Source organism: Stegodyphus dumicola, chromosome 2 (assembly GCF_044657685.1).
Source record: "Stegodyphus dumicola isolate Sdum_Otavi_A_Nest chromosome 2, ASM4465768v1".
In the NCBI taxonomy this organism is placed as follows: domain Eukaryota; kingdom Metazoa; phylum Arthropoda; class Arachnida; order Araneae; family Eresidae; genus Stegodyphus; species Stegodyphus dumicola.
Window position 1 is genome coordinate 277,203,697 of NC_140769.1, and position 27,254 is coordinate 277,230,950.

The 27,254-nt window shown below is 31.2% G+C and overlaps 2 protein-coding genes across 6 annotated transcripts in view; one reads left to right on the top strand and one right to left on the bottom strand.

Moving 5' to 3' along the window:
- The window catches only part of LOC118186046 (tetratricopeptide repeat protein 5-like), a 44,570-nt gene extending 42,114 nt beyond the window's left edge, over window positions 1-2,456 (bottom strand). For 2 of the 4 annotated variants that reach the window (XM_035356035.2, XM_035356032.2), the window contains exon 1: window positions 2,269-2,456. Coding sequence is in view for 2 of the 4 variants with exons in the window: in XM_035356032.2 (XP_035211923.1) it covers window positions 2,269-2,280 (12 nt within the window). In the remaining 2 variants the exon portion in view is untranslated. Of the gene's footprint in view, window positions 1-1,714; window positions 1,873-2,268 lie in introns of those variants that run through there. The other 2 variants (XM_035356031.2, XM_035356036.2) reach the window with 2 other exon arrangements.
- A 214-nt stretch (window positions 2,457-2,670) lies between these two features.
- The window catches only part of LOC118186047 (phosphatidylinositol 3,4,5-trisphosphate 3-phosphatase and dual-specificity protein phosphatase PTEN-like), a 55,480-nt gene continuing 30,896 nt past the window's right edge, over window positions 2,671-27,254 (top strand). The window contains exons 1-7 of one of the 2 annotated variants that reach the window (XM_085812191.1): window positions 2,671-3,155; window positions 3,314-3,484; window positions 3,592-3,679; window positions 13,274-13,358; window positions 19,877-19,921; window positions 20,263-20,437; window positions 23,903-24,010. In XM_085812191.1, coding sequence (XP_085668317.1) covers window positions 3,598-3,679; window positions 13,274-13,358; window positions 19,877-19,921; window positions 20,263-20,437; window positions 23,903-24,010 — 495 coding nt within the window. In that variant the 5' untranslated portion in view covers window positions 2,671-3,155; window positions 3,314-3,484; window positions 3,592-3,597. Of the gene's footprint in view, window positions 3,485-3,591; window positions 3,680-13,273; window positions 13,359-19,876; window positions 19,922-20,262; window positions 20,438-23,902; window positions 24,011-27,254 lie in introns of both variants that reach the window. The other variant, XM_085812192.1, reaches the window with a different exon arrangement.

The following is a 27,254-nucleotide window of genomic DNA, read 5'->3' on the forward strand; positions in this document are numbered from 1 at the left end:
TATAATATGTGTAAAGAATACTGCAAGATACTATGGATCCATTCCACCAACAAAAAGCATCCTGCAAGATGGCAGCTATCATGATCTGACACAGGGCACATTAACATTTTAGCAGCACTCAGCCAGCATATTGTAAATTAGTACATATTGTAAAGTTATACAGTATGCCAGTCTCTTCATATTTTTATATGTAACAACTAATAAAACATATTCACTTGATGATCTTAATTTTTTTTTTTTTTTTTTTTTTTTTTTTGAATCAACTAAATAACTGTCCCATTCTTTTTCGATTTTTCAGCATTTCATATAAATATGACTAAATATGAGAACTCAGTTTTACAAAACAGTTTCGATAACACTATTTCGAAATTTTATCAAAAAGTTCAATAGTATTTTAAAAATTACTGTGATAAAATACTTGCAAAAGACTTGAAAAATGCAGCATTTGTAATGGTTTTTATCTGATGCATCAAATCATAATGAAAACAAATTATATCCAACATTATTAAGGGATTATAATGTTAAAAAGGGCATTCAAGTAAAAATTTTTAATTTAGAATCCATTGAGGGTGAAACTGCTGAAATTTTGTCAAATCACCAACACAGAGTAATAAATGAAAACAATTTGAAATCTAAAATTGTTGCACTAACATCTGATGGTACAAATACAAGTTTTGGTGGGCAAAGATGCAAAGGAGTGAATAAAAGAAAATACTAGGATTAGATTATAATGCACATATTTTATCAAATGCAATCAACACAGCATCATGTACTATGCCAATTGATGTAGAAGTAATAATAACAACAATTTATTTAAATTTTAGTCATTTTACTGTTTATGTGGCTATTTTAAAACAATTTTGTGAAAATGCAAATGTTAAATACAAAAACCTTTTTAGGATATTCTAAAGTTAGATTGCTCGCTCCAACACCTGCTACAGAGCATGTTTTATAAGTATCTGAGCATCTCCATTCATATTTTTTTAGACACATGTGAAAAAATTCTAGAATCTTTTTTCAAGTATGAATTATTGGAGACATTAATATATTTTATACATAATCAGGTACCTACTTCGCAAAACGATTCAAAAGATTGAAGGTGAACATATTTCAGCTACAGGAGTTAGTCTTATTTTAAACGATTTTGTCTTTCAATATAAATCACAATTTGAAGAAAAATTTATTCCTTTAATAATGAAAAGAAAACTGTCAAACTTAGGGGAATCAAATCCAGGCATAACACAAAAGTTTACCAAAGAAGTGCAGAATTTTTAAACAAACATGTTTCTAATATGTCAAAGAATGGTCTGAAACAAGTGTCACAGGAAATAACAGTTTTCAGTGGTGTTTTTTGATTGCAAGTGAATTGGGCAGATATTGAATTGTGCATTGAGATTTTACAGAAAGAAATGCCCAATATTAAAATTGATGACAATTGTCTGAAGAAATTAGATGACTGGATGTATATTTAAATTCTGATAAATTAAAACAATGGGAAAATCAGCATATTGAAATTGACAAAAGATAGGTGGAAATTTTTAACAATTTCAAAAATGAACACACACCATATAAAAATTTAGTTACTCTTGCTGAATTTACAATATACTGCTCTGGAACTAATACAGCAGTTGAAAAAGTTTTTTGCAACTGGTAATGATTCTTAAACAAGTGAGAAATCAAGATCGAATGTTGATACACTAGGTGCAATACTTACCACAAAATGCATTGTGAAGGATATTTCTTGCTCCGAAATTTTCAACATACTGTTAGAAAATGATGTACTGACAAAAAGGATTCGTTCAATGAAAAATAATCGTTGTAAGCATAATTAGTGTATTTTTGTTTGAATTAATAAAATGTTTCATTTATTTACGTTGAACTTTTTTCTTAAATTTTTTCATCCTCCTTTTCATTGTAAAAAAAAAAAAAAAAAAATTGTTTACCTTAATATAATTCACTTATACACACTTTTAGAATGTAATAAAATAAATAAATAGCTTTCAGTGGTGATATTTTTATCCTTTTCTCAGTAACAGATTTTATTAAAGTACGAATTTTTTACTATGTTAAGTAAATTTTTCCGTTTTAAATAAACAGATGTTGGCGACCATTAACGATCGTTCAACTGCGAAAGTATAAACAGATTACCGTCTTTAATACCCAAGCAAAATTAATATTTCCAGTCTTCGAAATGCTTTCATTTAAAGGAATTATATATAAAAACATATATATATTATATATATATATTTACACGTTATAGCATATTACCTTAAGTGACATCTTTCATAAATCAAAAGGACTCTTCAATTTACATTAAATTCCGATATTTAAAGCTTCTACGATAGCATAATAAATCTTGTCTGAAAGTAGCATGGCAACATCAAATTAGAAATCGCAGAACTTTGAAAACAAACATTTAAGTGCAGAATCACTAGTGTCAAAACAAGCAGACGAAGCTGTCGAATTGATACCGCATGGCGAAGAAGAAAACCAAATACTTCTTCCGTTTTCTAGTACGTTTCCGCAGCAATAACATAAAATGTATTATTCTGGAAATTTCCCTATAGCTTCATATATTTTGGACTAGAATTGCAAAAGAAAAAAATATTTTTTAACTAAGCGCATTTATATAAATTCTCACAAGAACACTTTTTTTTCTTGGTGAAAATAACTAAACTAAAAAGTGATTTGCACCATGTACTCGATGGGTAAAGGCAAACCAACCAATCAGCATTTATCACATGAATCCTCGTGTATGTATGTTCAGATTGGTCTTTCTGCGCTTAATTTTGTGTTAATTTGCATGCTTTATGTTTGTATTACTCCCATTTGTGTATTCTGAAGATTTACGGAAGAAAAATGCTTGCTTAGTTTTACAGAGGGTAAAAATTTTGATGGTATCGTAAAGTAAAAGAGAAGAATGAACACTTCTTCATTTTTTACAACATCGAAAGTTCAAAATCGCGTTCATGACTGTAGCTCTTGTGCGTATCAAAATGAAATGACCACAGTAAAAAAACCTTTGCAGTGTAAAAAAATTGAGCATGAAAAGTGATGAATTTTTAAATTCATGTACAGTTGCATTATTAGAGTTTATAAATATAAGGGAGCTTCATTCATGATCATGAAAAACAGCAAACGGAATTTTGTTTGAAGTAAATAAAAATTTTTTGAAATATTAAACTTCTTTACATATCGAATAGCCGTGATATTATTATTTTTGTTAGAAATATAAAATTATTACAGTGCAAACTCATATCATAAGGAAATAATACACACGGCAATCAGTCTAATGCTAAGTTTGTATTTTTAGAGGATATATTTGCGATTTATGAAAATGATGGAAAAATGGGTACTGTTTAAATTGTGTGAACTGAAGTGTTCTCGAAGTGACATTGCAGCTGCTCAGGTTTGCAGCAATATTGTGACTTTACCAAGTACAAAAACCAGGATACCTTTTCAAAAGACTTTTTCCTGCAGAAAGGTTTGTTAAAAAACAACTTTTTTTTTGTTTTAAAAATTAGTGTCGATATATTTCTGAATATTATATTTTCGAAATTGGCTAATGAATCTTTAAAATTCTGAATGTAGTGAGAAATGATGGCATCCAAAATAAAAGGATTAGTTAGTAAAAAGAAGCGACGGTACAGAGAAGATGGTTTTGACTTAGATCTCACATGTATCCTTAAATGAATGCAGTACTTATTATATATAATATTTTCCTCCTTGTGTTTGACGTGATTTTTGTTTAATCTAATTTTTTTTCCTTCTTGCATAGTAATTGCACATAATTGCTTCATTTGTGCTCCACACATATACATAAATTTCTGAATTGAATTAAATAGATAAATTAATAACAAATTTCTGTAAAAGATTCTGCTTTCTCTTAGCAGTTGAATCCAGAATTAAAATTTTGTTTCAAGATTGGTATATTGATGTATTTAACAGTACATAGAGGTCGTAAAATGCATTTCAGTATGATACGTAGTCTGTTATTGAATTGTGTGAAACTGATGATTTGTAGTCCTTTTTTAATATTGTGTTTTATAAAATTACTTTGTATATAATGTTAAACTTAATATTTTGCTAGGTAACTTATAGCTGGATATTTCTTTCTAAAAACCTTTGATACTGTGAAACCTCCTTGAGGCGACAAGTGTCCAGACCGATGAAATCACTTAAACATTACTACAGTTGTCGGGGAAAGTGCAGAATCGCCCACTGCTTGGTGCGTTTTTAAGAATTTCACTAACTCGGTATCCATGTGCACATCGACCTATGTTCACTTAAAAAAACATCCCAGAATTGCACAAAAATGGCATTGCGCACTCCCTTGACTTTATCCATGTACACATCAACCTATTTTCACTTAAAAAGTCCAATTTGTCTTACTCTTGTAAAAAGTGCCAAATAAAGAAGTGGGCAATTCTGTACTTTAGCCCAGTTTTCAGCTAATAGGCTAGTTGCATAGAGTTTTTCTTAATTTTGACTTAAAGTGATAGTAATATGAATTATTTTCTCTTAAAAAATCCTGTATACAAGTATCACTTCTAAAGTAAGTAGGTAGCTCACATGTGCTTTACTGTAATTAATGAACCGGTTAAAATAAGCCTTTATAATTCTAGATGTGTGATACAAGTGTTTATTTATATTCTTAGAAGCATGGGTTTCCATGAGAAATTTTTCTGCTTCAGGCTGAAGGAATTGTAGTTTTCTTGGCTTGTCATTATACATATGTCAAAGAGCAGCTGACTCTCCCATTTTTTTAATTTTACTAAGAAAAATATTGATCAGCAATAAATAAAATTTATTAAATTAATGAGATTTAAATTGTTCAAATCTATTCCCTCATCTCGAGATTTTTGGCATAATTTTTATTATTAAATTTTGCATAACCAGAATTCTCTTCAACAGATATTTTTAGGACCTTTTTGTGAAACTTTTAACAAATGTTTAAAAAAATAATACTTGTATTTAATTTCATTTTATATCAGTAAATGATACATTATTAAGATTATCCACCTAGTATGTGCATTATTATTTTCACTATATTTAAATTACTTTGCTATCTTCAAAAATTCTTCTTTTTTGCTACAGATCTCAGTATAGAAGAGTGAAAAATTACAACGTAAAATTACCCAAAGAACGTAAATTTAGAATATATAATTAAATATTAATATACTAATAATACAGAATCAACATAGTTAATAGTTCAGTTTCCTGAGTTATGCATTATAAAAAGAATTTCACTTAGTTTGGAATTTTTCTGAAATGGTGTTGCTGTGAAGCTTGAAAACCTCCCAATTTTTCACATCTAAAGGTTTATCAGCATTGATATACGTATTATTTTTTATGGGGTAGAATAGACTTTAAGGTGCCCCTTGTATTATGGTGAAGTTGTTGTTTGATCTATCGCCAAGTTGTTATTTCATTTATGGTAGCCTGAGTAGTTGAATGTTATGGAAACCCTATCAAGACGTAATCGGGTGCATGAGTAGTTAAATGGGCTAATCTTTGGAATATGGTAACAGGTAGTTTGGCGACATTTTGGTAAGGCGATAAAGGTTACTAGCTAGGACTTTAGCAGTGTACATGAATAAAGTCGAGTGTGCGCAATGCCATTTTTGTGCAATTCTAGGATTTTTTTTAAGTGAAAATAGGTTGACGTATACATGGATACCGTGTTGTATGTGCAATTCTTAAAAATGCGGCAAACAGTGCGCGATTCTGCACTTTCTCCCAATTTCGCACCTAATCTTCGTCATGATTAAGCACTTTTGTTCCATAAAAGTTCTACCATAAGCGTAATTCGGCTAGCAGATTGTTGGAAAAAAATGTTGAGTAAAAAAAAAAAAAAATGCCTTTACTTCGTAAAAACAAAATTGCATCCAAACAAAAACTAGCAGGTTGCTGTAGCAGGGTTGGTCGCCAAAAAATCACGAAGTTACCATAATCCATAACCGTTAAATGTTATGGAAACCATAACCGTAACCATAACCGTTAAATGTTATGGAAGCCTATTGTGACGTAATCGGGTGCATGATTCTGGGAAATTGTGAATCATGGGATGTTTTGTAGGCATTTTTGTGGTGTGTGTTGGTTTGATTGTTTAGACGGTAGAATGTTCGAATGTAGTAAGATTACCGTAATTTCCAGAAGAAAGGCCGCATCAGCGTAAACGCCGCACTCGAGAAAAATGGCGGGAAAAAAATTAAAATTACACAGAAACGCCGCAATAAATTAAATTGCATGTGACATCGTCGTGGGCCGTATAGATGCAAAATCTCAACCTAAGTCTTTATATATGACATACCAGTTAAGAAAAATGCATGAAATGAAACCATAACTCAAAAGTGAATTAAAGGTAACAAATGTGGAAAATATACAGTCAGAAGTCATTAATCCGAACTCGTCGGGACTTCGGCGATTCCGGATTATAGATCATCAGTTTAAATCTGATAAGATGGCATGCAGAAATTATAAAATTAAAAATATGAAACCGTAATTAATGAAATAAAGAACAATTATGATCTAAAGGGTATCAAAACTTACAAAAAAAAAAGCTTCATATTTATTTGTTTACTTTATTAATAAACATTTCTTTCAATGTAAGTTGTTTAAGTTGCTTCATCTTTTATGTGATAATACTTTCTCTTTAATTCTATAAACAGACATAATTTCTTGTTCAGTTACAAAGTTCCGCTGTTCAAGTCCCATAATTGCTGTGTCGCGAATACGGACTAATTCGTCAATCGAAATTTTTTCGTTTTCAATAACATCTGTGTCACTTTCTTCGCTATCGGAAGCGAATTATAATGACGAGGAATTTGATTTAAATCATATCAAAGACGGAGTACATCGAGATAAAATACTACATTTAGTAAGAAATTATAAGCCAAATAAAATAAAAAAATCTGCTCTGAAGATAAGGATAGTGCTGACAGATCAACTTCCAATTCATCGCGCGCCGAGGCGTCACCTCTTCCCCGCCGCAGATCAGCATGAAATTGATAAACAGATTTCGGAATGGTTAAATAAACACAGGATATGCCTTTATCCATTTTCTGCAGCAATTCCACTGTTTGTTTAATGAACTTCAAAACATACTTTCACTTTGTAGATCTTTTACATATTAGTAAATATATATCAGAAATTCTATTTGACATAATCGAAAGTTCAAGCTTACTTTTATAAAATTGCTCTAACAGTCTGCAAAAAATAATAAGCCGGATCCAGTTCGAAGATTAAGGAACAATGCAATCTGCAACATTAACTGAATTAGATAATTTTTACCTTATACCGTCCATTATACATTAAACGCGCATTCGTAAACGTATTTTGCTCGTATGCAGACCTATATTCGCAGACGTAAAAGTCTTACGCGCATGCGTCAACGAGACACATGCGGAGAACGTTTGTAGCTTTGAGGTCCGAATTATAGATCTTTTCGGATTATGGGTGTCCGAATTAACGACTTTTGACTGTATTTACCTTCACGTATATACTTATCATTACCCACTAAAGAAGTCCATATTTGTAATACTCAGATTATATTATAAAAAATGCTGCAACAACGAAATATTAAATTTGGGTGACAAAAGGAAATTTTAAATTTTACTTTCAAAAGGAATTACAGCAAACTATACATCATATGAAGCTATCAAAACCTGATTCTTCACTATCTAAATTAAAAGATTTAGTAAATCCTGATCTAAGTCCAAGTCTTCCAGATCATTCATCCTCTTGGTTTACAGTCTCTTTATCTAAGGATATAATTTCAGCTTCTTTGAACCCTGCTATTATTGACGATGTTTTTTTACCGATTTCAACGCACTTCCTACCCACTTTGCAACTTTTTTATAAGATGCTCTACGCATTTTACCGCTTTTGGTATACGTATGCAATCTTTCACTCATCCAACACTCCCACCGCTTTCGAATTTCAGCTTTGAAGGATTTATTACCTGACAAATCTAATGGTTGTAAGATTTTTGTCAAACCACCAGGAATTATTGCTTCGGTCGTAGACAGTTTTTGACATCTGGTTTTCACTGACTCAAGCAAATGAGCACGCATGGAAACCATTATCAATAACTTTTTTGGTTCGAAAAAAGATCCTATACGACACTGCCAAACTTTTTGTAGCCACTCATGCATGATTGTTTCGCACATCCAGCCGTTCTTGTTTGCACAAATAATTACGTCATTAGGAAAATCTCCCTTCGGAATAGTCTTTCGTTTAAAAATGATCAATTGCATTAGCTTGTTACCGTTTGCGGCACAAGCTAACACACATGTAAATGACGTTCTTTCATGCCCCGTCGTAAGCACAGATACAGTTTTTGCACCAGTTTCATCAACAGTTCTGTTTGCAGGAGAGTCTAAAGCTAACGGCGTTTCATCCATATTTATTATCTGTGACCGAAGAAGTTTTTTTTTTTTTGTCAATAATATCTGTCACATATTTTAGAAACGATGCCTTTTTATCCTGCCAGTCCATTGATAATTGTTGCCCGACTGTTATTCTAGTACGCACAGAAATATTTTTTCTTTTCATAAATCTGCTGCACCTCTTTGAAATCATTTATGTTCATTCGTTTTGCTATAAATTTTGCTTGTAGGCGAATTTTTACAGTCGAAATTACCATTTTCTTTCCTTGTTGCTCCTTTATCCAGTTTGCAAGGTCATCCTCTAGATTCGGCCGCCTTACAGTACCACTTCTTTTGGCTCGTTTCTGTTGTGGCATATTTTTAAGAAGTTCTTTTTCAGTTCTCCAATGTCGAATACGTCTCTCGTCCGCTTCAAACTCTCGAGCTGCTGCTCGATTTCAGATTTCTTCAGCACGTGAAATTACATTAACCTTAAAACCAGCAGTATAGCTTCTGTGCCGTTTAGGTTCCATTTTCAAAAATTTTCCGCTCCCTTCTTACTTAAAAACTATCCAACAAGTACTTGTACCTAAACTGATGGGATCTGTATATGGCAGAATGCCAAGAAAAATCGTTTCATGCTGAAAGGGAAATATGTCAGAGTTCGTTAATGCGAGGCAGGTGGAGTCGTGTCCGCCTTTGAAAAAAATTGCAGAAAAGGCGGGGGTTAGGAGAGGATGGGTCCTGGAAGATTCATCGAATGGCAGAGGAGAGAGATTATTCAAACTCATGAGAATGTTGATTTGAAAGGGGGAAGAATGTTATTGTTCTGAGATCTCTTTTAGGGTGAATAATAAACAAAATAACGTTCGCAAAAAGCAACTGAGTGGTCTTTTGTGTGGAAACAGCACCAGTCTATGTGCAATGACAAGGCCATCCAAACTATGTACAATGACCATCATAGGAAATGTTTTATTTTTAGTGCACCTAAACGCCACACCCGCTGAAAATTTAAGTTTTAAACACGTAAACGCTGCAGCGTTTCTTCCGGAAATTACGGTAATTTGAAGTTTCTATACAATTTGGAGCGAAAGAGGAAAAGAGCTTTAATTGACTGGTGTGTAAATGAAGGTTTACTTAGTAGCCAATATAAGTGTCCTGTATGTAGGAAGGATATGCATTTAGTCAAACGTAAAAACCGTTTAGATGGGTTTGTAGGAAGAAAAGTTCAGATGGTCACTATGTGAAGCGTTCGATCAAAAAGAGTAGCTGGTTTGAATAAAGTCATTTGAGTATGATTAATATTTTGATTTTTACGTGACTCTGGGTGTACCAAGCGAACTCAAAAATCATGGCAAATGAATATTTGCTTTTGGTAGTGCTTTAAATGTATAACATGTTTTCCTTTTTTGTGTTATTTTATTGTGTGGTTTAAAATGTATTTTTTGTTTGCCTATATTGTAGAATTTGGTGCTCCTTTGACTTTTTAGGTAAAAATAGGTCGACTTGTACGTGGATAAAGTCAAAGGAGTGCCATTTTTGTGCAATTCGGGAATTTTTTTTAAGTGAAAATAAGTCGATGTGTACATGGATACCGAGTTTGTGCAATTGTTTGTCTTGTTATTTTGGCTTTGTGTAGCGGCAATTTTTGGCGCAAAAATCGCGGCTTCGCAAGCCAAAGTAACGAGTCTAAGAATTGCAAAAAATTGGTATCTATATACCGCCAAAAATCGCCAAGTTTAGCCAAGACTATACTTTTACCTTTTTTATGTATAATGCATAAAGTGTATGTATTTATGTATTATTTTAATGAATGCTAATTATTAAATATTTTAAAGTTTATTATTTAATATTATGAAAAATAGTAATCTATTTGTTTATGCCTGCCTATAGGCATAAACAAATAGATTATTTAGTTTTATGCCTTTAGGCTGCAAATGAACATTAATTTATTCTGTAAAAGCTGCTAATTATATGTGTCATTGAACTCTTTTGGAGATAAAAATTATTGTCCAGAATGTTATCTTATTTCAAAATCTGTCAAATCAAATTCCAGATCATTAAATCTGAAAGCTGTGTATATATAGTATATATATAATTGTGGTTATAATGTTTGAATAATTGGTACTTCTGATTATCTATGACCCAAGAAAAAGTCGCAAATTCATTGACGACTCTGAAGAGAAGTGTTTGTATATATTTACATCTATTTCAACAATGTATTTAGTGCTGCATAATTTTTTGCATTCTTCTTTTTCATATAAGATGCACATCTTTCTCTTTTTTGAGAGGGCGGGTGCAGTTGTTCTCTCCATGTACGCTGTATGTTTTTGTTAAAAATTTGCACAACTTCAGTGTGAGAAACCTAAAAGGTAAAAGTATGTGGTGCCTTTAAATTGTATTATGCTTCAAATGTGTAAAAAGCTAAGACGAAGATTTCACCGAAGATGACAAAAACTGCAGTATGCTATCCATCACTGTGCTAAAATGTTAAAATTCCGATAGGAAGTATCGTAGTCTGCAATCTTTTTAGAAAAAATGCCTGTAGAGGTGAAAAGTCATCTGGGATGATACTACCAACTTACTTGCATTGCCGCATAAATACTTTTTGGTGACATTCTGGGTTGTCACATAAGTACTTTTTAACAACATGGTGCATTGTTTTATCAGTACTTCTGGGGGGGAAATGTATATAATCAGAAAATATCAAATAATCTTTACTTCTTTAGCTTTAAGATTATTTTAATTTCTAGATCTAATTATTTCATATTCATAAGTTAAATAATTATTTTAGTTTATATAGCACAAAATAACTTTGTTGTTTGTTAATAAATACTGAAAATTTTATATTTAGAAAGGAAAAAATGTATTTACCTATTCAGAAGTGGGTAAAAATATATTTAAGGTTGCCCCTTGGCAAAAATTGGGAATTGGCCAGCAAGGCACAACTTCAAGATGGCCACTACACAAATAAAAATAACAAGTCAAACAATTAGTGTCTCCATGTACTCATCGATCTATTTTCACTTTAAAAACAAAAAATTAAAGAATTGCACAAACTCGGCATTGTGCACTGACTGGGCTTTGTTCATGTATACATCGATTTATTTTTGCGTAAAAATCAAAGGAGCACCCAGTTCTGCACTAGAGCCAAACAAAAAATATATAACGTCAATAAACTGGGTTTTAAATCAAACAATGAAATAACATAAAAAAGGAAATGCATCTTATCGCATCTACACATTACACAAAGGAAATATCCACTTACCTTATTTAGAAATTCATTTGGCACACAAAATTTCTTAACAGCATCCAAAAACTTTCCTCAGATCATGTTCCCTTTCTAATGGAATGCTTTATATAGTGAGCATTTGAACCTTTCTTGCAACAAAGCCATGTGAACGATCTTTATGTTCGACCATACGCATTTCCTTTGTACAAACAGGACACTTATAATTCCGTTGAATAACGTCCAACAAAGTTCTGTTTTCAACCACTTCAAAAAAAAAATTCCGCTCTCAGTTTCTATTCAACCAAACACCCACTTTACAACCGGCAGCCATTTTACAATACAAAGCAAACAATATACAGCATACTTCCTAACTGACATCCAACGTAGGAATAAATTCTTACAAATATTTTCCCATCGGTCGAATTCACTGCAATCACACAATCAATCATGTTATAATAGGGTTTTCCGTAACGTTGAACTACTCAGGTTACCATAAATGAAACAACTTGGCAATAATCCATAGGGATTCTAAAATATAAACTAACCCAGAAATGAATACATTGAGAGTATATTGCATGAAGACTGCATTCTTTTTTTACCATTGAAAATGTTATTCATTAGCTGCTTATATGATTTTCAGAATTGTAATTATAATGATAAAAAAATATATAAATAAGAATCAGATGCCTGAATTATATATTATCAGTACCAACTGTACATAAAAATTTAATTCATAATGTCTTTTTATAGTTATAAATAATTGTATCTGGGAAAAAATTCTCATAATGCAATTAATTTTACACTATTTGAAATAACTGCATTATGCGTGCTAAGTGAAATTTGCGTTAAGTAAATATAATACAGGAGGAATAATCATCATTTGCTTATCAGTAAACATAATTTGATAGAAAAAGACTGTATCAGGAAGTTAAAATCATTGAAGTTGATGAAAATAATTTCTTAAATTTTTATTTAAAATTTTAACATTTCATTGCACTTTTCTTCTGTAAGAAATATCAAGTAAATATGTTTGAAGTTGGATTTTTCACTATTCAAATATTTCTACTTGAAGTAAATTAAAGAATCTATTTGAGAATTGTTTTATCTTTTAGTGAGAAGTAATCATGTTTCTCTTTCAGCACTAACCCTTGTTTTTATTAAAATTATTACAGAAAATAGAATTTTACTATTTATTGAAATCTGATATTAGATTTAATAAATGTTACCAATAAAAGCTCAGAAATTAAACTGACATTCAAAATGAGCAGCAGTTTACAAATTTATTCAAAATTCCTGATTATGTATAAAAAATGTTGATAGTTGCTAATAATTTCTTCAGTATAATAGGTACACATTTTTATCTGTTTTATAGTTTCATAATTAAAACAAATTTATCAATGCTGATTGGTGAAAAAATTTTGACTATGTAAAAAAAAAAAAATTCTGTTAGTAATTAGTTGTGTGCTTAAGAAAGGGCAAAGTGTTTCATCATTTACCCATTCTGATGAATATATATACTGAAATGAGCAGAAGATTTTTTGTTTGTTTGATATCTCAGAATTATATTAAAAAGTTTGTTATTTCATCGAAGTATTACATGAAGTTTTACTATAATATTTTAATACAGTGTTGCAAATTATGTGAAGTTGTCTGTTTCTTTAATGTCATCAAGATATACGTAACAATATTATTGCAATGGGCTATCCTGCAGAGAAATTGGAAGGCGTTTATAGGAATCATATTGATGATGTTGTTAGGTAAGATAATTTGTTATTTTTAGTGTTATTATTAACTTATTACTATTGCTTGTTTTTTGTTTTTAACAGTGAATTAATTATAAGACAGCCTTAAATAAGTCGTCATATATAGATTTCAGCATTTCCTTGTTTAATATATCATTGTAATCAAACCAATATCTGCTGTGTGCAGGTTTGTCACATAGCAGTTTTTATTTCACAATATTCTGGCTGATGCACAAAGCGTATTGGTTTTAACAATAACAGTTCACCGGGTAATGCGTAGCCACATAGTCTCTTTATATGAAAATTTGGTTAGTAAACTAGCTATAATAGCCAAGTATATTTAAGTTAAGATTTTGAGCGAGAAAGTGCAGTTGCCCCTCGCTCCCTATTTTAACAAGTTCAGATTTTGAGTGTGAAGGTGCAGTTGCCCCTCGCTCCCTATTTTAACTTCGCTAATTTTTCTTGCTGGCTCAGTAAAAGTAGGCGGCCAGTGTAACTCTGATTAAAAATCCAGTTATAACCACATGCAGTGCTGATAAGGACCACGTGTTTCTGAGACTCCTTCCCCTTTATTTTTCTTCTTTCTAGGTATTTCTCCTGATGAGGAGGGACGTTTAGCTGCCCTCGAAATCGATTGAGTGTTTCAATATACTTACGCTAAATACAAGGTTGTTTTTATGATTTTTAATAGCCAAAATGTCGAAATCTCCAAAAAGTGTACACATAGCAGATATTGGTTTGACAACAATTACAACATTTCCTTGAAAATAAGATTATCTTACATTGTTTTTTTTTTTTTTTTTGTGTACGTGTGTGTGTTCCAAACAAAAAAAAAAAATTACATTGTTTTTAGGGTTAGTAGATTAAAGTGGTTTTTAAGGCTTATTTTCAGGGTACAGTACAAAGTCCGAGATCTGGACGTCCAGTGTTTGGAATGATCTAAATTCCGAACATCAAAGCCATCGGCAACTTTTTTTTTTATTTATTTACCGTAATTTCCGGAAGAAAGGCCGCATCAGCGTAAACGCCGCACTCGAGAAAAATGGCGGGGGAAAAATTTAAATTACACAGAAACGCCGCAATAGATTAAATTGCGTGTGACATCGTCGTGGGCCGTATAGATGCAAAAACTCAACCTAAGTCCTGATATATGACATACCAGTTAAGAAAAATGCATGAAATGAAACCATAACTCAAAAATAAATTAAAGGTAAGAAATGTATAGCTTCTGTGCCGTTTAGAGACATTTTCAAAAATTTTCCGATCCCTAATTAAAAACTATATAACAAGTACTTGTACCCAAACTAATGGGATCTGTATTTGGCAGAATGCCAAGAAAAATCCATTCATGCTGAAGGGGAAATACGTCAGAGTTCGTTATTTCGAGGCAGGTGGAGTCGTGTCTGCCTTTGAAAAAAATTGCAGAAAAGGCAGGGGTGGGGAGAGGATGGGTCCTGGAAGATTCATCGAATGGCAGAGGAGAGAGACTATTCAAATTGATGAGAATGTTGATTTGAAAGGGGGAAGAATGTTATTGTTCTGAGATCTCGTTTAGGGTGAATAAGGCATGTAGGTCCGTTCAAGGGAAAGAAAGTAAACATAATAACACGTTCGCAAAAAGCAACTGAGTGACTTTTGTGTGGAAACAGCACCAGTCTATGCACAATGACAAGGCCATCCAAACTATGTACAATGACCATCATAGGAAATATTTTATTTTTAGTGCACCTAAACGCCGCATGGGTAGAAACGCCGCACCCGCTGAAAATTTAAGTTTTAAACACGTAAACGCTGCGGCGTTTCTTCCGGAAATTACGGTATATTTAATTTTTAGTTTCCTTATTTATGTATTTATTTTTTTGTGTGTGTGCTTTACACATGCGCATTTAAATCTCTCCCTGAAAAATCATGTTAGAACTTGTATACTGATTAGCGGCTTACTCTCACGGAAAACTTGGTATGAGGTTTAATTTCAACAAGTAACCAATGTCAGAGCCAGTGAAATTTACAGGCAGCAAAACTTTTAGAATTTAGTAACAAACCAGGCTATGGAATTTGGAAGTTGCAAGATTTGCATCAAGCAACAGAAACAAGCCTTCCCCCCCCCAAAAAAAAAGGTATTTTACTCTTCTGGCATTATCTCATTATCTAATAGAAATGTTGGGCTTAACAGTACTGAAATATGCTTATACAGTACTGAAAAAACATAGTCATCGCCAAATTACCGTATTTACCGGGGTATAAAACATACACCTTTTTTATGCACATTTTTGAAGGATAAAAATTTATTACTGATCATTATAATGAATTTACAGTATTTTAATATAAAGTAATACAAATATAAAATACAGTCAAAAGTTGTTAATTCGGACACCCATAATCTGGAATGATCTATAATCCAAACCTCAAAGCTACAAACTTTCTGTGCATGCGTCATAGGCATTTACACATGCGCGTAAGACCTTTACGGCTGCACATACGCTTATGCGCATAATACGTTTACGCATGTGCGTTTAATGTATAACGGACGGTACAAGCTAAAATAATCTAATTATCTATTACAGTTAATGTTGCAGATTGCGTTGTTTCTTAATCTTCGAATTGGATCCGGCTTATTATATTTTGCAGACTGTAGGAGCAATTTTATAAAAGTAAGCTTGAACTTTCGATTATGTCAAATAGAATTTTCGATGCTGGAGCTCCCAAAGGATCTACAAAACGAAAGTATGTTTCAATGTCCATCAAACAAAAAGTGGAATTGCTGCAAAAAATGGATAAAGGCATATCCTTTGTTTCTCTAACCATTCCGAAATCTGTTTATCAATTTCACGCTACTCTGCAGCGGGAAGGGGGGAGAAACGCCGCGGCATGCAATGAATTGGAAGTTGATCTGTCAGCACTATCCTTATCTTCAGGGCAGATGTTTTTATTTTATTTGGCTTATAACTCCTTACTAAATGTAGTATTTCATCTCGATGTACTGCGTCTTTGATATGATTTAAATCAAGTTCCTCGTCATTATAATTTGCTTCCGATAGTGAAGAAAGTGACACAGAGGTTATTGAAAACGAAAAAATTTCGATTGACAAATTAGTCGGTATTCTCGACACAGCAATTATAGGACTTGAACAGTGGAACTTTGTAACTGAACAAGAAATTATGTCTGTTTGTAGAAATAAAGAGAAAGTATTATCACATAAAACGAAGTAACTTAAATTGAAAGAAATGTTAAATACCCTTTAGATCATAATTGTTCTTTATTTCATAAGTTTCGGTTTCATATTTTTAATTTTATAATTTCTGCATGCCATCTTACCAGATTTAAACTGATTATCTATAATCCGGAAAAATCAATAATCCGGAATCGAAGTCCCGACGAGTCCAGATCAACGACTTTTGACTGTAATACTTTCAGCAAATACCCAAACTGTCTGGGAAGGAACACCTTTTAATTTTCTTCATCAAAACCCTGATACTCATCTTCAGAGCTGAATCAAGAGTCACTGAAAACTTCTTTTAAATCAGCATCCAAGTCGTCATACAAGAAACTGTCCTCTGTTGTAATTGTGGATTACGATCTCTTCCTGATTCCACCAAGATCTTATTTTCTCAGTTGGGGGTGGCCTGATATGCCTCTCTGCAGCCCAGTTTCTATATTCTTTAGCGTGTGCAATCACACGTAGCTTGTATGTTATGTTATAGCAATGTTTGATATTGTTTTTTACCCATAACTTGCTGAGAAATATAAGAAAATTGAGTAGTAGAAGCTGTAATATTCCCACACTCCACAAGAAAAAATTGCATAACTCCGAATAAACTGAATATTGCAGTATAAGATGCACCCCGTTTTTCAGACCGATTTTCAAAGAAAAGAGTGTGTCTTATATGTCGGCAAATATAGTAATTATTCTGTTGATCATAATTAATTAGGTGATGACTATGTTTTTTCAGTGTGTGTATGTGTATATGTATTGTTTTAAAATGCGTAGGGCTCTACTCTTATATGCGACCTAAGATCACCAAATGTGGTGATATGTGTTCTGCGCTGGTTTTTGGCATGATTGCATGTTGTATGACAACCCTTTTGACGTTGAATACTCTTTTGCTGGAGTGTTTTAATTGCTCGTTGGTTCGCGTCGTACATGTTTTGAAATGGCCTATGTTGCAATGAGAGATGTGGTTGCAAGAGGGTCTGGGAGATTATTTTTAGTGGCTGTGCATGATAGAAATAAAGAAATGATGCAGTGTATTAAAGAGTTGATTGAGCCTTGTACAAGTATTTTTTCGGATGGCTGGAAATCTTACAAGGATTTAGGAAAAGAAGGTTTTGAACATATATTTGTGAAACATAGTATGAATTTTGTGGATAGCGAGTCTGGCTGTCATATAAGTACTATAGAGAGTACGTGGCAGCATGTTAAAGCTACGTTCTGCTGTCCGAACAAGCTTCCATTATGGGGAGTGCATTTTATTTTATTGTTTTTATTTTGTAGAATGCTGTGTACATGGTATTTTTTGAAATTTATTGTTGTTATGTTAATTTATTAAAGGGAGGTGTGTGTAGTTCGTAGATTCCTTTGCTGGCTAGATTGTGCAATTTGTAGATGTTATTCTAAGTTAAAACATATGGCTGTGTACATGTATTCTTATCACATAATTTTGGTTAGAAACTTTATGTTTCTGCTATCTAAATTTTTGTGTGTGTGTTTCGGATTTTTAGCTTATTTTGCTTTTTAGCTTAAATTACCATATTCCACAAAAAGGATTTGAGATTTGAAAACACAAATTTTCTCTTTTTTTTTTTAATCATTCCTCCATGTCTTTGAACGCTAATGTAAAAAAAAAAAAAAAAAAAAAAAAAAGACATTTAACCTAAAAAATCAAAAAGGTAAGTTTTATTGAAGTGCAATAGATTCATTGGAAACACAGCTGTTGCAGTTTTACTGGTATCTCGCTTTTCATTATCAAGCTCATGGATACTGTGAAGGCCGCACTTTAATTTTTTTTTTTTTTTTTTTTATGGGCACACAAAATAAACAATTTGATTTTTTTTAGTATTTGCAGAGAATTTAGCATTCTGCGTGCATTATTTATGTATGTTAACCATTGAAATAATATTCACTCTTATATAGTTGCTTTAATAATAATAAATTGGACTATAATAAAATTTTAACTGTTATTAACTTCTTTCCCTTTATTAAGGTTATAAAAATGAATCTCAAGATTTAAGCATTTTAACTGATTTTTAGCAAGATTTCATTTGCTAAATATTTAATTCGTATCTTAATAAATATCATTTCTAAATGGTGTTTGGAATTTTAGATTTTGCTATAATTTAAAACTTTTATTATTAAATATTTCTTTTTTCTTCTAATTATTATTCATATTTAAAAAATTTAAAATATTCTAAGAGACCTTAAGTTTTGGATTTGAGACATGTTGGAGGTATTAGTCTTTAATAACTGTATAGCAATGCCCATCATTAGCATTTGATACAAGATTAAAAAATATGGTTAGATTAGGTTGTATGAATATAACAAAGCACATGAAAACTTTCTGTGTAAGAGGCGATGCCTCTGTAAGAAGAGGACATTCTGAAGGAAACTAGTTTATATTTACATTAGACATGGGGGAAAACCATAAAAACTTCTAGTCTGCCAGCCTATTCACTGGGGAATCGAACTACCAGTGTTCAGCAGTCTTAGTCATTCATCTACTAGTGGGCTCAAATGAATATAAAATTTCATTAACATATATATACTGTACAAAGTCCAAAATCCTGACATCCAATATTTGAAATGATCTAATATCCAAACCTTCGGACAGCTACCACCTTTTTCCTTTTTTTTTTTTTTTTTTAGTCCAAAGGGCCAATTTGCCCTGAAGGACTATTAATTTTATTTTGGAATTTTGTGTCAAAAACATTAAAAGCCTGTATCGCTTTTAAAATCTTTGTCACCATATATTATCGCCCTGTCTTATATTTAAAGAAATTTAATGAAGAATCTGCATAAATGTATGTATGTGTCTCGCATCGTGATAAAACAATGGTACCTAGAGCCATCAAAATTTGAATAACTTAATCTTTCATAGAATATGGGCATGTCACTTCCCGAATGTAACACTTCAACTCCACTCCACAGTAACGCTTCAACCAAAATTCACTGCTGATTTTCAACTCATGGCAGCTTTAGAAATGACTCAGATAGCATACCTAAAACATTTTTTTTTTTAATTGGAAACTAAACAACATGGTAACCTTTTATTTTATCTGGCAGTGTTTATTACAGAGAAATAATTTTAAAAATACTTCAACTTACTATTTGAATTATTTTGTGTTCATTTTTAAACTGTAAGTCTTATTTGTAATGGTAAGCTACTTTTTTAATCATGCTATTGATTCAGACTTATAACTCTAATTTTATTTGATTATCCTATTTTATTTTATTAATTTTTATACACTTTGTATGCCCCCCCCCAATTTTAAATGAAATTCTTATATATTTTCTGATTTGTCGAAACATATTTTGCAGGTTTTTAGATTCAAAACATGACTCTCACTACAAAATCTACAATTTGTAAGTCTTCTATTTTAAATATTTTGATTTACGTTAAAAAGTGTTACGTAATGCTATTTCAAAAATCTTCCTTAAAACTTATTTGTAGTTTAATATGAAAGGGTTTATAATTTAATATAATTCTAATGTTGTATAACTATATTTAATATATATGTTTCTTCTTGTTAAAATGTAAATAATTACATTTGTCTTGGTTTCTGAGTAATTCTAAATTGAAGTTGATGCATATAACAAAATAACATAAATTTACTGCCATGAATGTATTTATTTTGAACTTGTTAATTATGTAAAATTTTATTCTTAAATTTTAAAATTTTTCATCCTTTTTTTATATCTTTTAGATGCACAGAGAGAAATTATGACTCAAATAAATTCCATCAAAGAGTTGCCCAATATCCTTTTGAGGATCACAATCCTCCAAGCTTAGAACTTATTAAGCCTTTCTGTGAAGATGTGGATAGCTGGCTCTCAAAAGACAAAAATAATGTAGCTGCAATCCACTGCAAAGCTGGAAAGGTAAGTTTTTAACTTCTTATAAACGGTGAAAATTCTTTGCAGTAACAAGTTAAAAGACTGTTTTCCTCATATATGAAAAATTCTGTAAATACCACAAATATTGTATTTTAATAAGATTCTATAAATAGTTCTTAAATTTTTAGTTACTTTTTTAGTGTTATTTTGAGATTGCTTGTCGTAAGTTTTTATGTAGATTAAAACATTTATGTGTGGGTAATGTTAATCGTCATAATCAGATTTCTTTGGGAATCTCTTGGTGTCCTCATTTATTTTAAAACACTGATCTTTTTTTTAACTATATTTGGTTGAAAGACGTCATTAATAAAATAACTGTTATCTGCTGAGAATTATCTGTGGATCATTTTATAAAATGATGTATAGCTGTTTTAATTCTGAACAGGTAAATATTTATCACAATCTTGAAAAAAGAAATAATTTTAAAATTTAATAGGGTGGTTAAATATTTATATTCTTACATTAATTTTTTGGCATGGCAAAATATTTTTTGCTGCTAAAAAAGGCAGTGTCAAATCTGTCCATTAAATTGATTGAAATCGTTAATGCAAAGCTGTCAATTCTCCTTCCCCCCCCCATTTTTTTATATCTTACAGATTTCTGGTAAATGCCATGTCTATTGTTTTTTAATTTGTAGCTTTTACTAATTAAAGTGTTGCTGAGCAATAAATGATACATATTGAATTATGGAAACTTATATTGTGAAAATTTCATTCTGCTGCCGCTAATGGCTTTTCAGCATTATTTTTCATGTTAAATTTTATTTCATCTGAATTATCTCAATCTACCGAAAACATATGGATAACTTCATGTGAAGATTCAGCCCATGTTTAATCAGTTAATATTTGTATTAATTTTAAATATATATGGTACATTAAGTTTATCCATACAATAGTACAGTACAAAGTCCGTGATCCGGACGTCCATTATCCAAAATAATCTATAATCCGGACCTCAAAGCCACAGACTCTTTTTTTTTTTTTTTTTTTTTTTATTTATTTATTTTGTAGTATGCTTTACGCGTGCGCGTTGGGAGGATGTGTCTCCAGATACATTAAAAAATGCTTGGCCTAATTTATGGTCAGCTACCATATTTCATGGTGAGGACGATGAAGATAATAGCTGCGAATTTGAAGGTTTTCGGACATCGCAAACTAAAGGTGAAATTTTCCAGTTATTGATTTTGTAAAGAAATGTGGAGAAGTGGTAATAAATGTAGATATAACAGAAGTTCTTCATTGCGACGAGAATGCCCCAATGATCAATCAATTAACAGACGATGAAATCTGTAGTATGGCTTTAGATCCAGAGAATATCACTTCCAATAGTGAAGAAAATGACAGAGAGGTTATTGAAAATGAAAACATTTCGATTGACAAGTTAGTCGGTATTCTCGGCACAGCAATTACAGGACTTGAACAGTGGAACTTTGCAACTGAACAAGAAATTATGTCTGTTTATAGAATGAAAGAGAAAGTATTAGGACAAAAAGTGAAGCAACTTAAGCAACTTACATTGAAAGAAATGTTTAATAAAGTAAACAAATAAATATTAAGGTTTTTTTTTTTTAATTTGTAAATTTTGATACCCTTTAGATCATTAAATGCTCTTTATTTCATAAACTACGGTTTCATATTTTTAATTGTATAATTTCTGCATGCCATCTTACCAGATTTAAATTGATGATCTATAATCTGGAAAAACCCCTAATCCAGAATCGTCGAAGTCCCGACGAGTCTAGATTACGGACTCTGTACTGTATATATATATATTAATTATTGATTTTATTTTCATCATGTTAAAAAATGCTTTGATAAATTAAAACTTTCTTTCCCTACTCAAGATTACCCTACTTAGACAGTATAAAAATGTAAGAACTCAACTCAAGATGGTTAAAAATGTAAGAAAATTACAAAATGAAATTGTCCAAAGAACATAATCTTTTGGAATATCTTAATTAAATAGTAATATATTTTAAATTGGGATCATACTATAAATAGTTCAACAAACTGAATCATGCATCATAAACTGCCTTTGGAAGAAATTTTCTCTTTTCATACTGTATGCCTTTATGGTGTGACTGAAAGTACATCTAATCCCAAGAAGTCCAGAGCTTGAATCATGGTGAAAGCAGTGCTGATTTTTCATGTAGCCTCTTCCGAAATTAATGTAATGATGCTACAAATTTAAATTAATTTGGAATTTTTTAATCTTCTTAAAATAATAAATGTTTTAATATCTTAATTCAATAGCCATGTTTATCTAGATCAGGGGGAGGGGGTAACTACTTTTAACCATGGGCCAAAAGGTGTTTTTAAAGGCATTGTGCCTGCAGAATCAAAACAACAAGGGCAAAAGATGCCTGCAATGCCCCGTTGTGTGCAGGATAAGATGTAGGAAGGAGAGCACCCCTGCCAGGTTGAATGTATTTTTAAATTACGGTTCTAATGGTTGATGTGTACACTGTTTCATTTTCGAATAAAAATTTAGAAGTGAAATGTTCTAAACTCCTTTTTCTGTACAGTCTTTTAATCTCAATAATATTCATATGACATTGTTTAGTTTCTAAATTCAAGCTAGGAATGATAAGAATTCGAAGTGTGACACAAACAAAACAAAAAAAAAAAAAAAAAAGACTGTGTAGCTGCTCTGCACTCATGCTGCTGATTTCAGTAGTTTGCAAACAAAATTGAGTAGGAAACAGATGAAAATGTCATTAAACAGGATTTTGTTATTGACCAGATTAAGCAATTAGAAAGACTGCATTCAGCCCAGGTTCAAGCCTCTGTCCATTCGATCTAATTATTGCCAAACAGATAAATTTTTAAAACTTAACTCAGAATTCATATATTTTGAAAAGTGCATGTTATGAAGATGTCATAAAATGCCTGTTTTCCACTTTTAGTTAGTTATTTCTCAAATAGTGTCTTTAAAACACTTTTTTAACTTGAATATGCAATTAAATGGAGGGAACAAGAAATGACTAAAAGAACAACCAATTTTACTCCTGCCATTTAAAAAATAACCACCTAAAAGCTATAGATCCCATACTACATAATTACCCAAAATGCATTATGTATTCCGTATGACTTATGTACGACATTAAGCAAGCATGTCTAGAATAAACCTCAATATATGTAAGCTATTTTCAAATAGTTTCAAAAAAGATCCCGAAAACTGTTTAAATTTACTTCTACTAAGAAATTTTGATATGAATAAACTTTTACTGTTTCTGACAAGAAGTGTATTTAATTAATTAAATGTTTATATAGTAAGTGGTGTTAGATGTTATAATGAAACACTAATTATACATTCTTTAAATTGTATCTTGATGTTTATGAATGGTGTATCATATTCTTCATTTATATTGTATCCCTGTGATTATTTTCTCAGTAATGTAAATAATTTGTTATTTGAACATGAATTTACTATTAATGTATTATATTTTAGGGTAGAACGGGTGTTATGATCTGTGCGTATTTGCTTCACAGAGGTTATTGTACAAATGCGGAAGATGCTTTAAAGTACTATGGTAATGCCAGAACCCATAACCAAAAGGTAATATTATACTTATTGCATTTTAAAAATTTTATTTTATTCTTATGCCAGTGATGAAAGAATATTGTATTGTATTCCTTAAGATGAAGCGGGGGGGGGGGGTATTCATCTGAAATTCAAGTTAATGGCAAATAATATGAATAAATATTTTCAGTAAAATATATTTTTTTTTAATTACATAAAGTGATGTATTAATCGATCTTTTTTACATTTGTATCATTGAATTATGAATTGAAAGCTTATTTTTGCTGTATTATATATATATATATATATATATATTTTTTTTTTTTTTTTAATATTACTGTTATCTTAAAATTTGGTACTTGCATATTAGCACAACCACTTCACGCAGTTTGACGATTTTTTACAGAAAAAAAAAAGGTAATCAGTGAATGTTCAGATTGCAACTGTTAGTGGATATGGTTACCTAAAAAACCATTACACGCAAGGTTGCCTGATATTGGTGATTCAACTGAGGTGGTTGCGATAATACCTAAAATTCTACATAAATTTTTATATATGTATTAGCAGCTTCTCTGCCAGCCTTTGTCTGGCTTTTAAATTTACCGGAAAAATGGCTGAAGGGAACACCAAACGTTAAATTTAGAAACTGCACAGAATTTTACTCTGCAGAACAACTTCATAAAAAAAAAGTTATTACATATAACAAAATTACAATGAAATAAGCAATATCCCTTGATACAAATATTAATTAGCCTAATAAATAAATTAACCAACTTCCCTTTGTAAAATCTTAATAACTCAACTGGTATAAAGGAGGTTAAGAACTTTGTTTCCTAAAAAAATCACTCAAAACCTTTCAATATCTTAAAACAGTGAAATGAGCAATAAATAACATAAAATTAATGATATTTTATCTTATATTTTCAAGAGAAAAAAATTACAATGAAATAAGCTATATCCCTTAATACAAATATTAATTATCCTAATAAAAAAATTAACCAACTTTCCGTTGAAGAAAAAATATCATGCTAAACTTTTCAATATCTTACAAACAGTGAAATAAGCAAAGAATAACATGAAAGCAACTCAAAAAACGTAAAATTCCCAGCAGAATTTTACCCTGCAAAACAACTTTATCAAAAAAAAAAAAAATTCAATAAAAATGTATTATATATACTATATAAAAATGACAATGAAATATGCCAATCTCTTAAAAACAGTGACATAAGAAATACGATGAAAAATTGTTGCCAAAACCATTTCTAAAAGAATGAAACTATTCAAAATGATGTGATTTCATCAAAAATCTATCAACAACAATAAGACGGGAAAATTGTTGCCAAAGTCACATTTTTAAAGATGTGAGAAGTGTACTCGGAAGCTTTATTTAAAAAATATTTTTAAAATACAAAATGTTATCATTTTTCCCAAATTCTTTTTGTAAAAGCAGTCGCAAGGATGAAAGTTTAATGTGTCCAAAATTCAAAGAAAAATAAACTGTACATTTTTTAAAATAAACTTTTTTTAAAAAATCCTGTTGAAAAGGTGTTAAGCTCCCTTTGTTAAATAAGTTCGTATTTAATCGATTTATTGAAACAGAAAATTTATTTTAAGTTCGTAAAATAGCCAAGTCCCTATGTTTCATGACGATGTGAAAATGGAGTGTGTAGAGTAAACTCTCACTTTTCTATAGCCCATTATGTCTCAAAATGACGCGATTTCATTACAAAACATAAAATAAAATATCTTAATTCGAATTTCGAAAAAATCGCTTCGAGGTGCACTGGCTCTAGATGCACCTGTGTACCAAATTTCATAGCAGTGCGTCTATTAGCTTACACGCAGCGCGAACTAAAGACACACACGCACACACAGACTCTTTCTTTTATTATATGTAGAGAAAATTTTATAAGTAAAATTATAGTTGAATTTATTTTATTGTAAACTAACATACAGAAATCATGTAATTATCAAAAATTTTCTTCAGAAAATACCAGTCTATTAATAGATACAAACCCATAGTATTTAAAGTATGCGGGATTAAAGTATTTTTTTTTAAACAGAGCTCTGTAATATTTCAGTATTAACTATAGGAACTGCTATATTTGATAACTTTTTTTTTTTTTTTTTTTTTTTTTTTTTGTTTACTTCTTCCCATTCATGTCATTTCTGCCATAATCAAGAAATCCATTTAAGAACTAATAGAAGCACACCATGACTTAGATGTAAAATAACCATGTTTATAGAGTCTTAGTTTAAAATCCTCTATCAAATGTATAATTTTCAGTGTTTCCGTTTATTGCATGCAATAGAAGCTGTACTGCAGTAGAATCACTCAAACTGCAAGCCTATGTCAGTAAAAAGTTCTGAAATTGTCATCTATTCATTCTCTTGCTAATGTAAATACAAGGATTACTTATGCCAGTTGTTAACATTGCAATCTGTTTATCTTAGAACAAGGGTCCTAATTTGGTATAAAGTGGATTTTAACAATAAATGTGGTTGGTTTCATGAAGCTCACACTGTTAGCACTCAGAAAGTTATGCTTCTTTAGCTTTTTCATGTGGGCTTTACAGACTAATTTTATGTGTTGAAGCCATGTATTCAATTATTCAGTCAGCATGTAACAGAAAAGCAAATGATCAAGGATCGATTTCCTACTCCATATTAAGTAGCAAATTTTAAATTTCCATTGTGAACTGAAATTTTTAGCCTTATTTAAAGTAGTGGAGGCACAGTGGCTAGCGCATCACACAGCAGCACCACCACAGGTCTGGGGTTCAATCTCCAGGCTGGGCAAGGTCGACTCAGCCTTTCATCCTTGGAGTGTGTTGATAAAATGAGTACCAAGACTTGGCTTGGGGACTAAACACTGGGGGTCCTGCAACAAGCTGATAAGGATAAGATGCACGAGCACGCTGGATCCCACGGTCTAGAAAGCAGATATTGGGGCACTGCCAGCCATGGCTGTCTAAAAGTTGTTTATGCCACCGAGTTTAGTTTTTATTTAATGTGGGTAACACATATGCCCCACCCCCCCAGGAAAAGGTTAAGAATGCCGATTTACTGCTCGTCAAAGTAGAACTAAGCAAAATGCTTTAATGACAGGAATTTTTGAAAGAGCAGTCAATCTTTTTGATAAGCATTAACAAGCAAGTAATATTTATATATACTGTATAATACATTATATCAAAATTTTAAAAAAAAAATAGCATTCTTATCATCAAAGTGATGAACGTTTTACAAGGTGCAATTTAAAATGTGAATATAATACACTGAC